At 38.8% G+C, this 13,787-nt stretch overlaps 1 protein-coding gene across 1 annotated transcript; it reads right to left on the bottom strand.

The window, feature by feature from the left end:
- Positions 1-365: 365 nt before the first annotated feature.
- Positions 366-13,245, bottom strand: LOC109419634 (ionotropic receptor 75a-like). The gene is made up of 4 exons (XM_062853838.1): positions 12,135-13,245; positions 3,393-3,714; positions 2,668-3,326; positions 366-2,607 (listed from the first exon to the last, which is right to left on the bottom strand). The coding sequence occupies exons 1-4, from the start codon at positions 12,818-12,820 to the stop codon at positions 2,346-2,348; spliced, it is 1,929 nt and encodes a 642-aa protein (XP_062709822.1). The 5' UTR covers positions 12,821-13,245; the 3' UTR covers positions 366-2,345.
- Positions 13,246-13,787: the final 542 nt, after the last annotated feature.

Genomic DNA, 13,787 nt, shown 5'->3' with positions numbered 1-13,787 from the left:
CGGCCTTCAAAAAAGCCGCAGTGAACAAATCACAGTACAGATAACGCAACTGAATCTGAACCACAGTGATGCAGCTCAGCACCTGCTTCTTCAGGCAGTTTCTGAGTGGGAGATGGATATCGCCATCACAGCGGACCCATACCAAGTTCCCGCCGGCAATGGCAATTGGGTCGTGGCTGGGTCCGGATAAATGGCGGCAATATGGACGACGGATAAATACCCCGTCCGGGAGTCAGTGTCTACTACCTATGAGGGCTTCGTGGTCGCCAAAGTAAACGGGATCTTCTTCTGTAGCTGTTATGTGGCTCCACGGTGGTCGATCGAGCAGTTCTCGCAGATGCTGGACTATATGACTGCATGACGTGCTGACTGGGCGAAGGATGGTTGTAATAGCAGGTGATTTCAATGCCTGAGCCGTGGAATGGGGAAGCCGTTTTACGGGTCAGATCCTGCTAGATAAACTGGGAATGCTAGATGTCGATCTGGCTACTATCGGTACCAAGAGTACCTTTAGTCGGAATGGAGCGGAGTCGATTGTTAACGTTACCTTTTGCAGTCCTGGCCTAACAAGTAGTTTGAACTGGAGGATAGACCCACAGTTATCACCTGGCGGTTGGCTACCGTATTGACTACAACAACAGCAGGCAGCGGGTAGCGGAAGATGCGGCTAGGCCAAGATCAAGCCCTCGCAGATCGACGACGAGGTATTTAGGGGGCGCTCCACCGTGAGCGAAACCTACTCGGCTCTCGCTAGGCAAGTCCACTCTAGAAATGGGAGACCGCCGGCTTACTGGTGGACTCAACCGATTGCGGGTGGATCTGCGCCGTGCTTGACTACGGACTAGGCAGCGGATACAGCGAGCACGAAGAAGAGCGAAACGAACAGCGGGTGGTGTTCGCTGCTGCTAAAGTCGTGCTGAAGATCGAGATAAGGACAAGCAAAAAGACCTGCTTTGCAGGTATCTGGCAGAGTGCCAATGCGAATCCATGGAGTGATGAAGTGATGCCTTCAGGATCGTGATGATCAAGACAAGAGGTGTAATGGCTTGTACAGAGCAGCCTCCAGAGATATTAAAGGGGATCATCATGGGACTTTTTCCGCGTCATGATTCTAGTCCTTGGCTCCTTGTTCGTAGAACAGTTGGGAACTGGGGCTGGCAATTAGGAGAGGGTCAGCAATGGCAAACTTGCGGGGATAACAGGTTCCCTTGGTGTCGGTCAAGCCACAGATACTGACGGAGATCCGAACTTGGCCTGAAAAGTAGCTATTGCAGAGGCTCCCGGGATGTTCAGGTTTGCTATGCAGAATTACCTGGACGAGGGCGTTTTCCCAAAGGTTTGGAAGCGGCAGAGAAAAATTGAAATCATATTTGATACTTGTATTAAACGTAATGTACCCCAGTCCTTCAACTGAATACACTCCTCCAAAGAACAGCTGACTTATTGCAATGCGAGAGAATCCACAGGTGCCTCAATGTACAAACACAATATGCCAGTCAGTACCTATGTATGTATATTGCCGGTTGCAGCACGCCCAACATTGTTGCCACCAGGTTAAAGTAAAAATGAAATGTGATATTACTACATCCCTTGGTTACCCTTTCCGACTTCTGGGGTGCTAGTCGAACCCGGTCGGTCGTTAGTCGGGGGACTGACTGTTGGCTTTGCCAAGCTGTTTTGTTTTCGCAACCACTCGGCAGAGGTAAAAACTTGCTCGCCCATATGTAGCAGGAATAACTCCAGTCCCAGCTAGTGGCCGCATGGTCATGGTGGGTGCTTTCATTTCCTCATTGTTTGACTTTACTACACAAACTTTGCCCTCATCGCACAGCACTGCCCTAGTTTTACGTGCGTGCTGCCGTGGTCCCTTTGCGCCATATACGCTCACGCTCCCTTTCGTTACAAACTAATAAATGTGTGGAGTGCAGCATAGTACATGTACGCTAAACAGTGGAGATTTTTAATACTCGTTCTCATTTTTACTCCACGGTTACGAAAGTGAAAGGAAAAAAAAAAATACCGATTATTTGTAACACTGGTGAAAATTATAATTTTGGTTAAAACCTTTCGGTGCTCAGGAACCTTGCAATTAGTTAAAATATTTCTTTAGTTATGATTTAGTTGAGCTCAATATTCTATCAATGTTCAGTAAAAACAGTAAACAACTTGGTGAAACAGTATACGATGCTGGACTTTTGAGCACTACTGTAGTTTATAGGTCATAGAGCGAACAATCTGAATTAGCAGAAACTGTGAAACGATGAGTTTTCTACGTGTGCAGGACATGGCACACGACATGACACACAACGCCAGAGTAGGTAGAGGTAACAAGTCAATCCATGTTGTTAGTAGTCGGTGTACACCATTTTCACAACGTGGGACCCTTTCCAGTCCTGGTACTTTCGCACGCCTTTCGTCCAAGCCAGCTCGCTGATGAAAATCGCTGCAGCCAGTCCGGTTCCCCAAACGATAACCAGAATCGCCGGTTCAGTATCCACCAGACTGACCGGGACGAACTTTCCTCCACCGCCGGTGCACTTTGGCTTTTTGGTGTACAGGTTGGAGTTCTCCCGATGTTGGATGCCGTGTTCATTGAGCCGGAACAGACTGAAATCGTAATTAGATTTAATATGGAATTATGGATGTTCTTGGCAGTGAAGTACAAACCCAATTTTAACATGTTCTTTGAACGAGGAGTTCTTTTGGATGGCATAGTACGGATCGATGACTTGCAGATATTGTATCTCTTGAATGCCACATTTTTCATCCTCCTGGTAGGTTTCGCTGATGACCTTGTATCCGACACCTTGCTCTACGTGAAATGCGTACAGCCCTCTTCGAATTTTATCAATGCCCTGTTCCAAGTTGATGAAGTTCGCTGAACCGTCCTGCTGTTTGATCTTCCTCTCGTAGATGGCCTGCCGCGTTGGTTCCGTAGCGTGGGTGAAGTAATATCGATTGAACACCGTATCGTGAGCTCCAAACTTCAATCTGGATGCCAAAAGGTCTTCCAAGGTGCGAATTTTGGTCGACGGACTCTGCAAAAGAGCCACAATGTTGGCCGAGTAGCACACGTAGAGAAACATCAGAACGGTGAAGGTGATCATGGTGATCGTTCGGGCTGCGAAACTGCGTGGCAACGTGGAAGATCCCTGTTGGCACGTGGCACCGTAGATCATCAACAACGTATCACGAAAACTGGCGCGAAGTATAGTGCCGTCTCTGGGATCATCAACCGTGAGCGGCACCTTCCATTCGGCTCGAGCAGTGACCACTAGCAGACACGATGCTAAAAAGATCACGATGACTGTACATATCCAGACAAACTAAGGAAAAATCAAACATTTCATACAATACAGAGTGATCTTCAACCAAATATGACCCACTCATACGTCATCAAACGGCAGCAGGAACACATTCTCCGTGTAGGACAGCTTCGGCGAGCGGAAGATGAACTTGGAACGGGTGGCCGAAGTCATGGCCACGTATTCGATGACGGCAATTCGATCGGTTGTGAAGAACAGCGGTGATGCGCCAAGGTCCACTACGTTGTGCGATAGTTCTCCTATCATGCCATCCCAGCGTTTGGTGGTGGTGTTGAAATAGCCCCAGGTCGATACAATCGAGTAGTTAACCCGAGCGCCCAGGTAGTATTGTACGAGGCAGTTGGTGAGGATGTAGTTTACCTTGCTTATGGTGTCGATGTGTTTGTCTCTGGAATAGAAAAGATTGAAGCAATGACGATACTTTTAAAAGAAATATCGGATCACAGACAAACAGACGTAACATTTGCGAAATTTCCATCGACCACACTTTTAACGATCATTTTAAATTTTCATAGTTGTGGCTTTCACAACCAGAGGCGCGCGCATCGTTTTTCTATGCGTTTGACGTTTCACAATAGCGCCTTCTGTTGACGATATTGCTCAATATAGTGAATCGTGCAACTTTTCCACCAGGTGATGGTAGTGTGAACTGGGCGATGGATTTCCATGAAAATCGTTCAAGGTGTTACGTCTGTTGTCTGTGATCGGATCTTGAGCTTCTCAACTTCGGTCATATTTTTATTGCAACTAGGAAAACTGTACCCATCTTAAGCATAATGCACCCATTTTCATCCTACTTGAAACAAAGCTATCAAGTTTCACGTTTTGTTATATTTTTGATGAAAATGCAATCCGTATGATAAATCGGCACCAACATTTCAAAAGGGCGTAACTGCATTTTCAACCAATTCCTTCTCACAAAGCTGTATGGAGCGTATCCCATACCTCTCGAGCAATCCACTAGCACAAATAGAAAGATAAAATCCTCCTCTTTCGGTTAATGGATGTGAATTGCGTGAGATGAATGAAATACGACCCACAGCTCTGTGAGAAGGCATTGGTTGCAAAAGCAGTTGCGCCCTTTTGAAATGTTGGTGCCGAAATGTGGCTTGATGATCACGATATGTCCATTCAGTCTAATGACCTTCTGCCTAATAGCCTGATACCAAAACATTAGTAGCTAGTATTAGTTAAATACACTAGTTTACAAAATAAAACGAAACTCGTGAACTTCTGTCAGCGAACACAATTTTTGAAGTACAATTTAGCGCTGATTTCGAAACCGTGCTTCAAATTTTTTTAAGTAGAACAGTTTTTGAGTTTTACCTCAATATCGAGTTTTACAACTTTTTTAAATATGGTATTTATTAAAATTCAAATATTTTGCGTTTTGTTCAACAAATTTTGAATCCATAAATCAAAAGTTGAATATAATACCATTCGATCATCTGAAGGCAGGTTTTGCGTCAGATTGATGAAATCCAAGATATTGGCGCGTTTTAGCAAAATTTCCAAAAATATATGAAGAAACGTATTTTTTTCAATAAGAAAAAAAAAAACAACCTAATTTTTTTTTCTCAACATTTATTTCACACTAGCTGTCCCGGCAAACGTCGTTCTGCCTGCCTACTGTGTTTTTTGATATGCAACTCTGTAGAAAAATGCCCCTCAAAATGGAATCTCAGATTTTCCCGTTTTTCTTGCCTTCCCGGTCACTTTTCCTAATTAGTTTTTCGTACGAACACGTCGGAGCCCTGGCGGAATGCAACAGTGAAAGCATCATGTCGATCTGTTGACCCGAGCCTATTCGTGACATACAAGCACCATTCCATTTTTATATATATATAGATATCATATGCAGGCGAGTTACAGTAAAAATTCAGTTCAATCGGAGCATTGATTACGAAGAATGAGATGGCTGAAGTGAGCGACTTTGCTTAAAAATGGATCAAAAATCGATTTCAAATCATCAACCTTGTATGGAAAGTCGAAAAAAATGTCGCCCTATTGTATTTTTTTTTCTTTCGCGTTTTCGAACTCAGGGCATGATTCTACACCAAAAACGATCATTAGCTTACCGAGTTCAAAAATGCTGTAAACTAGTGATATTGGTTCGTACGCTTAGCACACTCTCGTAAACAAACACGCGAAAGAAACAGATAATAGAGGGGGCACTTTGCCCCCTCTTTTATCACGCTCTTTCTTGCGTTCAACAAAATGAACGAGCGAGAAAAAAGAAAAGGCTGTGATGTACCCCAGTTGCCAGTTCTTAGGATTTTCTATTCGCCAGACTGTATATAAAGTGACTGTATTCTGAATGTGTCTTGAATTGTAAATCCTCGTAAAACTATGCATTGTATTGCATTTGAGGGGGCTGGAAGCAAAGGGGTGTATGTGACAAAAATCTACTTTCGAGTAAATGAGGTTTGAAGTTTTACACCAATTTTTTAAATTACACGTTTACAAGGATTCAAATTATAATCAAATATGAAAAAGTGTCTTGTTTGGGGAAATATGACTTTTTATTTTCAAAAAACCATTCCTCAAAAACTATAAAAAATATATATTTTTGATTTTTTTAGATGTGCCAAATTTTATTTACATTCTGATTGAAATTTTAAAATAGGGTTTTCTTTTGGTTCCGTGACCATGGAAAATCTAGCATTTTTACATGTATGCTGCACTGCTACAGCTAAGAGGTTATGTATGCAGCCATTCCATAGAAAAACGATATAGTGCATCTCCGATTGTCGTGAAACTTGGTGGGCTTGTAGTTCTTCGGAAATAATTAGACCCGTATTTTTTTTATTTCGTCATTAGGGGCTGTCCAAAAACGGTTTATGGACAGCCCCTTAGGGTGACCAATTTTCATATAGGGTGGTCCAAAAAATCATGGTTTTTCAAAATTAATTTTTTTCAATGAATCGTAACTTTTGAACCATTTGACCGAATTTAAACTTTTTTTTTTGTTTGAAAGCAATTGAATTGTAGTTTTCAGGAAAAATACGTTAAAGGAGCTAAAATGTAAAGAGTACTATAAAATATGCAAATATATTAGTTTTTTTCACGTTTTTATGGTCTCGGATCCAAAGAGGTACCCTGGTTTTATATTTTTATCAGAAAATTCAAGAAATTTGACGTAACATATCAAAAAATCAGAAATTTATGTTGTTTTGTTTTTGAGATATGATTTTTTGAATATAGAGAGTCATATATTTGGTCGACGTAAGTCAGAGCAGAGGGGACCAAGTAACAAAATGGACGAAAATTAGATTTTTAGGGAATTTGATTAAGAATTACTTAAGCTACTTGGAACATTTACCTAATTTTCTTAATGTTACAATTAACAAGAGTTATAGCACAATTTTCTTTTGATTCAACTGCAAAGTCGATAATAGTGTGCAGTCAGAGTGGACCATACGCTTGTTGCCAAGAGAGTTTAAAAAAGGTGTGTTGATTAAAATCCAATAAATAAAATAGTTTATCATCAAAATGTTATACGTTTCTAAATCGTATGAATCCCTAACGTATTTTCTGAAGAATATTGATCAAGAAAGCACGTGAAATTCAATTTCATTATGGTCAATATCGTATTTTACAGATCATCGTGTTGTAGCATATTGTGGCATTTCGCGTGCAGACAGAGTGGACCATGTGTCTCTAAGAAAAATAGTTGAAATTGCCTTATTCTTCGTAATCCTTTCCAAATCAAAATATGTTTGTTTAGTGGCTGTTGGACATCATATTGAAATGTACCAATACCCGTTTAATGAAGAAATTGATTTTACCGATTATTTAAGAATTGTGTACTTGGTTCACTCTGTCTGAACGATTTTTTGAAAAGTGCCAGTCCTCTGAATACATTATTATGAACTGTGTAACTACAATATTTCAAAAACGTACCGTATATGAAAATACATTCAAAAGTTGTAAGCTATTAAATGTGCAAGTTAAGAATTCTTAAATAGCTCATTAATTGATTACCCTTCATGTGATATTGAACTGTTGTACTTGGTCCACTCTGACTGAACATAAAAATTGAAAATGGTAATCAACAGTGTAATAACAAAAATATCAAATTTCAAACTTCCTGCTCCATTATACACTACTCCTATTAACTGTTGTCCTACTTGTGCATTATTATTTCAACAAATATGTTAAAACTTGAGTGTGAACTGTAGTTGGTTGAAGATATTCCAAAAACCGTTCAGTCAGAGTGGACTGAGTACAATCAATTACTTAGCAATTTCTCGGTTTCAAGCTTCATTTTACGTTTCTTTGTGATCAATACAGAGCGATGCTGCGATGAATAGTAATTAAGATTTATGGCAAAAAATCAAGAACCTTTGTTGAAAAACTCAAAACTTATACAGTTGCAAACTTTAAAGTCGTTTTTCTAGAAATTAAGTAAAAGACACATGGTCCTCTCTGACTTAACGCCGACCATTTTAGTACTAGCTACTCTAAAATTGCAAATTCTCATAAAACTATGCATATTATTGCTTTTTAAAGTGATTCCTGGTGGTTTTGGTATCCATAATATTATAAGGAATCAAAATATAATCAAATTTAAAAAAGTGTCTTGTATGCGAAAATTTGACCTTTTATTTTCAAAAAATCATATCTCAAAAACTAAAAAACATACATCTATGGTTTTTTGATATGTTACGCCAAATTTCCTGAATTTTCTGATAAAAATATAAAACCAGGGTACCTCTTTGGCCCCGAGACCATAAAAACGTGAAAAAACTAATATATTTGCATATTTTATAGTACTCTTTACATTTTAGCCCCTTTAACGTATTTTTCCTGAAAACTACAATTCAATAGCATTCAAACAAAAACAAAGAAGTTTAAAATCGGTCAAATGGTTCAAAAGTTACGATTTTTTGAAAATTTTTAGTTTTGAAAAACCTTAATTTTTTGGACCACCCTATATGAAAACTGGTCACCCTAATGACGAAATAAAATAATACGGGTCTAATTATTTCCGAAGAACTACAAGCCCACCAAGTTTCACGACAATCGGAGATGCACTATATCGTTTTTCTATGGAATGGCTGTATGTCAATGTGTGAAAATGAGGAAAAGCTTGAATTTTTTTAAAAGTATGTAGACATATTTGTTTTAAAAATCGCTTTTTACTTCATACATAGTACAATCACAGACAAACAAACGTAACTCTGAGAGGAAATTCATATAAAAAATAAGCTCGCTGTCTTTTTTATGAACATGCTGTTCCATCTTGGTAGAAGCGCTCACACTTCGGCCATGATGGATTGCGGTTTGACGTTCTCCTAACATGCACACTATTACACAAATCGCCTATAGTTTGCGTTTGTATTATCCAGCAACGTGTACACTAGTAAACGTCGAAGCGCCTCTGGTGGAAGGATCGCGGAAATCAAATGAAATTCATAAGCATCGTTAAATGCGTGTGCCAAGCCCAATCGAAGAGTGTTGCGTCTGTTTGTCTGTGTTACAATATTCAATGTGGAAAACCAGCTTGAGAACATGGAAAAATAGTACTAATTACCAAAGTTATAACAATTTCTGTAAACGTGTTTTCGTTAAAGAGGCTTGCCATGACTATGATAAAGAGTGTATCGTAAAGTAGTTGAAAATGTTTACAATATGAGCATGAGCATGAGCATTGATGACCGCACAATTCGTAGTTGCTACTCCGTGATTGACCAGAGCAATCGAAATTGCACAAGGAACCAATGAATAGGGCTTGGGACTAGCTTACTATTCTCAATGTACACAGTTCGAGAGCTCTCAACTTTATTAAGTTCAATAACGGCGCCTGCCACGTCCTTACGGTCATCGAGGATGGGAGGGAATGTTAGAAAGACAAACGTTGTTAAAAAGACCGCGAATCGCTGCATCTCCACGTTTGTCTCAGGAAGGATTTTTTTGTTAGTAGAGTAAGGTACATTGTCAGTCCGGGAGTCACCTATGGTTGGTGATATGATTTGACAATGGATCAATATACACAAACCGCCGTTAACAACCGACCACTTTTCGACGCAAAAACTAGCCAAAAAGAAAATGCTATCACGCGTCTCCATTCCACTAGGGAGCAGAAATCTTTAGTCTATTCCACACAGAAATACACTGAACGCGACTCACTTGTCGACGCCCGGATTTTCTCTTGACCGGCGTGCCCGAACTAACACTTTTCACTCTTTTCTGTAAATGCAAAAAACGAAAGAAAATATTTATTATCAACTAAAAGTGTATTGGGAACTAGCGCCGACGGGAAGCGAAAAGTTCGGAACCGACTCCGCCGTCGAAATGCTCACTTCGGAAAGAAAAAGAAAAAGAATCGAACCACCGAAGCAAAAGCGTGCAACACCGGCACCCAGACGAAATTCCATTACACACTCTGTATTTTTACAAAGAATTAGTATTCTTTAGAAAATTGATTTAAATATCGAATCTCTTAAATTCAAAATTATTAATTTATTCCACTTTTTTATACTCAACACATTTATGTGATCTAATCTGAAATAAGCGTTTTGACCCGATATCCCTCGTAAAAAGGTAAACATTCCACTTTCACGATTGTATTGGTGTACATTTTAACTGGAGTATAAATTTATGCTCCACGTAAGGAGGCACAATCCAATCTGTCAAACTCCATCAGTAGTTGAAAATGTTTACAATAGCCTCAAAAATAGTTTTACAACTTTTGAGTAATTTTATTTTTGGAGATACTGTATAAATCCTTGAAAAAAGAAATGGCTTTCATGATTTTCTAAAAATGTTCTTTTAACTGGGTTTTTAATCTAGATAACTGAACGCATGTTTTTAAATTTTTGCACACCTTCTAAAAAATTGAAATTGCGAAAAAAATTCGATAATGTTCGAAAATTGTTAACTTTCTTGTGCAAATATAATAAGCTCCAGAATCCTCATGATATAGGCAAATTATTTTTTTCAAGAAAAATCTCCACTGCATTTAAGCGCAGTTCTTAAAAATGAAAAAAGGCCATTTTTGAGGAACCCCTTTTTTCTATGCACCTCTAAATCATGTTTACGCAAATAAAAAATACATAAAATGAAAAATTCGCATTTTTTTAAATAGGGTATGTTTTTTAATTTATGGACGAGTAAGTTAGAGCAAAAAATAGAATTTTACAACCTTTAAAGATATTAAAAGCAGAACTTCAAAGTTTGGCCAAAAAATAGACGTTTTTTGGAGTGGACCATTTTGTAGATATAGGAGATTTTTCTATCGAAAATATGAATTTTGAAAGTCGGTGTTGAATGATATGTTATGTGTACATAACTGTTAACAAGCATCAATTTTTTCCAAATTTTTTATCGTACAAATTTTATTCGCTACAAATTTTTGAAATGTTGAAAAATCTTAACAAAATTGCATTTTGTGCAGATTTTTATTTTATGAGGTGTGTTCATTGAATCATATTTTCGATAATACTAAACATTTTTCAATTTTTTCCAAGCTGTTCTAAGCTCAACTATATTGTGAAGATTTCATAGAAGAACCGAAATGAAAAGACCAACCCAGCTTCAAGATAGAGCATCCTGAACATTTTCAACTACTTTCCGATACACTCCTTAACACTCCAATGATTCAATCGAAAGCGCAAACCCAAAACAAAACCGTTTGAGAGTACCTTGTGGTGTACTTGAACGATCGGAATAACAAAAAAATGTTTTATTTTTAAAACGGAGACGATTTTTCTCAAAAACTTTCTTTTGTCAACCTACAAAATGAATGAAAAAAAATTAGCGCTGATATGAACATTTTAACGATAATATTGATCGTACAAGGACACAATACTTCAATTGCAAACACTCAAAACAAAATTTGGTCGAAATCGCTTGAGAAATGTTTCCGCAATCGTAGTTACCGAATCGATGCTTTTGGAAAACATGATTCCGAGATAATCGTATTCCAAATATACACTACGTACTCGTTGGGGACCGAGGCGCATAATGCTAAATACAATGCGTGCTTTTGTTGTTTGGAGCTCTATGAAAATTTACACAGCATTCTAAGGAACCCATACTTTAAGATAAAATAATTAAGAAAAAAAAACCCAATTTTTCCCTGACCTTAACACAACATGACCATTTTGACGTGAATTGAAACTACAATTGAATATCCTTCAAACAAAAAATGATCAACTGTTTCAAAATTTAGATTTTTTTAAACTTGGTTTTGAGAAAAACCAAGTTTTTTTCAATCTTGGCACCCATGGTGTAGATTCACCCACGCGCCATGTACAAGACGCTGAAAAGACCGGTGGTCCTCTACGGACACGAGACATGAGCCGTGCTCGAAGAGGACCTGCAAGCTCGCTGCACTTTACGGCGAACCCAGCATCCAGAAGGCGATCAAAGGATATGATGGGCAGGGCATGTTGCAATAATGCCGGACAACAACCCTGCAAAGTTGGTGTTCGCGACTGATCCGGTTGGCACAAGAAGGTTTGGAGCACGGAGAGCACGATGGACGGATCAGGTGGAGCGTGACTTCGCGAGCATCGGGCGTGACCGAGCATGGGAAACGGCAGCAACAAACCGTGTGTCATAGAGAAATATTGTTGATTCAGTTTTACCTTAAATTTGATGTTATACTAAATAAAAGAATGAATGAACCCATGGTGTAGTATTTAAAGTTTAGCGGGATAATGGATATACAGTGGTGTCTCATTTGTCTAATATAAACTTGAACCACAAAAAAAAATAATAAACAAAAAACGGATAAATAGAGCCAAATGAATAAACGCAATTCTTTTCCATTTTCACTACTAGGCGTGTGCACTAACTTACTTATAATCCGTCAAATGATGCAACGTGTCCGGGTTGGTTACCACCAACGATGCCTTCAATGTATGGCCGTTGAGATTCAGTCTACGAATCGAAGTAACTTTAAAGTTCCGGTCGTCTATCATGCTTCCGTTGCTCCATGTTCCGAACGGTTCCGCAGTTAGTGGTGCGTCTTTCGATTTTTTGAAAACTTGTTCGATTCGATATAAGCCTTGCCGTTGCTTGATGAGGAGGAAAATTTCACTGCTTATAAGTAATGGCAGGTCGCCCAGTTTATTTAGAAAGAACTGTGATTGATTTTCTTCACTTTGTTTGTTCGCTTCTGACAATCCCGTATTCAATATAAGCCATCGATATTTTATGTAAAGTAGCTTGTCAGCTGCTTTGAGCAGATGCTTGGTATTCGGACAGTTGATGTCCACAATCAAAAACGTTTGATGGTCGTTTATGTCCTCCACAAATTGGTCGATGTGATCGTCGGAGAAAGAAGTCAAGTATCGGTCGTTAAGAACATTTAAATATTTGACTTTTTCCCCATAATCCCAGCAGGTCATTAGCGTCACTTTCAGAGGATATTTTATTGTACTCAGGATATCCAGTACAACGGCGGGAACTTCTGCATCACTTTGCACGCTAATGAAGCAGCACCAGCAACTAACGAGCAAAAACCAACGAATTTTTCCGGTCATCACGGTCAAACTTCGGAATAGCAGCGCGGACGGGATTGAAAATTTCGTTGACACCGAACTGGGTTTTTATACTCTTGCCTGCCGCCGCCGGGGTGATATTGTTCGTAAAGTGAACCCTGGTCCCTCGCTGCTGGCTAACTGGTCCAAGAAACGGATAAAGGTAAATATAATTAGGAACAAATTACCCCATTGCTGGACTCGGGATCGAGTTGGTTCGGGGCTAAAAGGGCGCGCAGGTCTCCTTCAAATATTCAAACGAGCAATTCAATTAATATTTAAAGTCGAACCTTGACTTGAACCGGTCGCTTGGAGGCCCGGATGTTTTCGAAAAGTTTTGTATACATTCGAATTTGTTGAAAAAGTTGCGATTCAATCTCGTTAAGTGCCAAAAGAAACGTGTACGAGATGGGATGACCGGTCATTGTGTGGTCATGGTTAATTTGCTTCAAGCTGTCATTTGAAAAGCTCTTATGCATTTCCAGCCCAAAACACAAAAAATATGTTATTTTTGACTCGATTTTTTTCAATTTGATTTTTTTATGCTCTGGGTTTTGTGAAGCATTTACTTTTGCAACACATAATCATTTTTTATCACCAAACTTTTTATAAAGGCGTATGAAAAAAATCTAATTTTCTTTTGCAATAAAAAATACAACTTTTAAACGGTTTATTGGATTCAAATGGTGTCTTCGATAATGATTGAGGATGTTTGATGGACATTTAGGAAAAAAAAATAAACTGAGAGGAATATTCGCGGATCTAAGTTATCATATAATTTAAATTTTTCAAAAACGTTACCCTACGATTTTTTATCATTTTCTCTTGAGAAAGTTGACTTCTAGCCTCAAAATCTGCCTAGTAGCTGAGGATAGTCAAATGCTTCTTACTTATTTTTTCTAGAATTTTTATTTTTCGCCGATTTTTAAAACAAGCAAAAGCAAACAATTTTTGAAAGTGTTTACTGTCA

This window comes from Aedes albopictus, chromosome 2 (genome assembly GCF_035046485.1).
Source record: "Aedes albopictus strain Foshan chromosome 2, AalbF5, whole genome shotgun sequence".
NCBI lineage: Eukaryota > Metazoa > Arthropoda > Insecta > Diptera > Culicidae > Aedes > Aedes albopictus.
This window is presented reverse-complemented; position numbering and strand designations above follow the sequence as displayed.

What these genes read in the sequence shown, in the direction of transcription:
- LOC109419634 (XM_062853838.1), bottom strand. Translation starts at nt 12,820, where the DNA reads ATGACCGGAAAAATTCGTTGGTTTTTGCTCGTTAGTTGCTGGTGCTGC. An exon ending in TCCTGCTGCCGTTTGATGAC is followed by an intron (nt 3,327 to 3,392) that starts GTATGAGTGGGT and finishes ATTTTTCCTTAG; the next exon opens with TTTGTCTGGATATGTACAGT. An exon ending in AAAGAACATGTTAAAATTGG is followed by an intron (nt 2,608 to 2,667) that starts GTTTGTACTTCA and finishes TTACGATTTCAG; the next exon opens with TCTGTTCCGGCTCAATGAAC.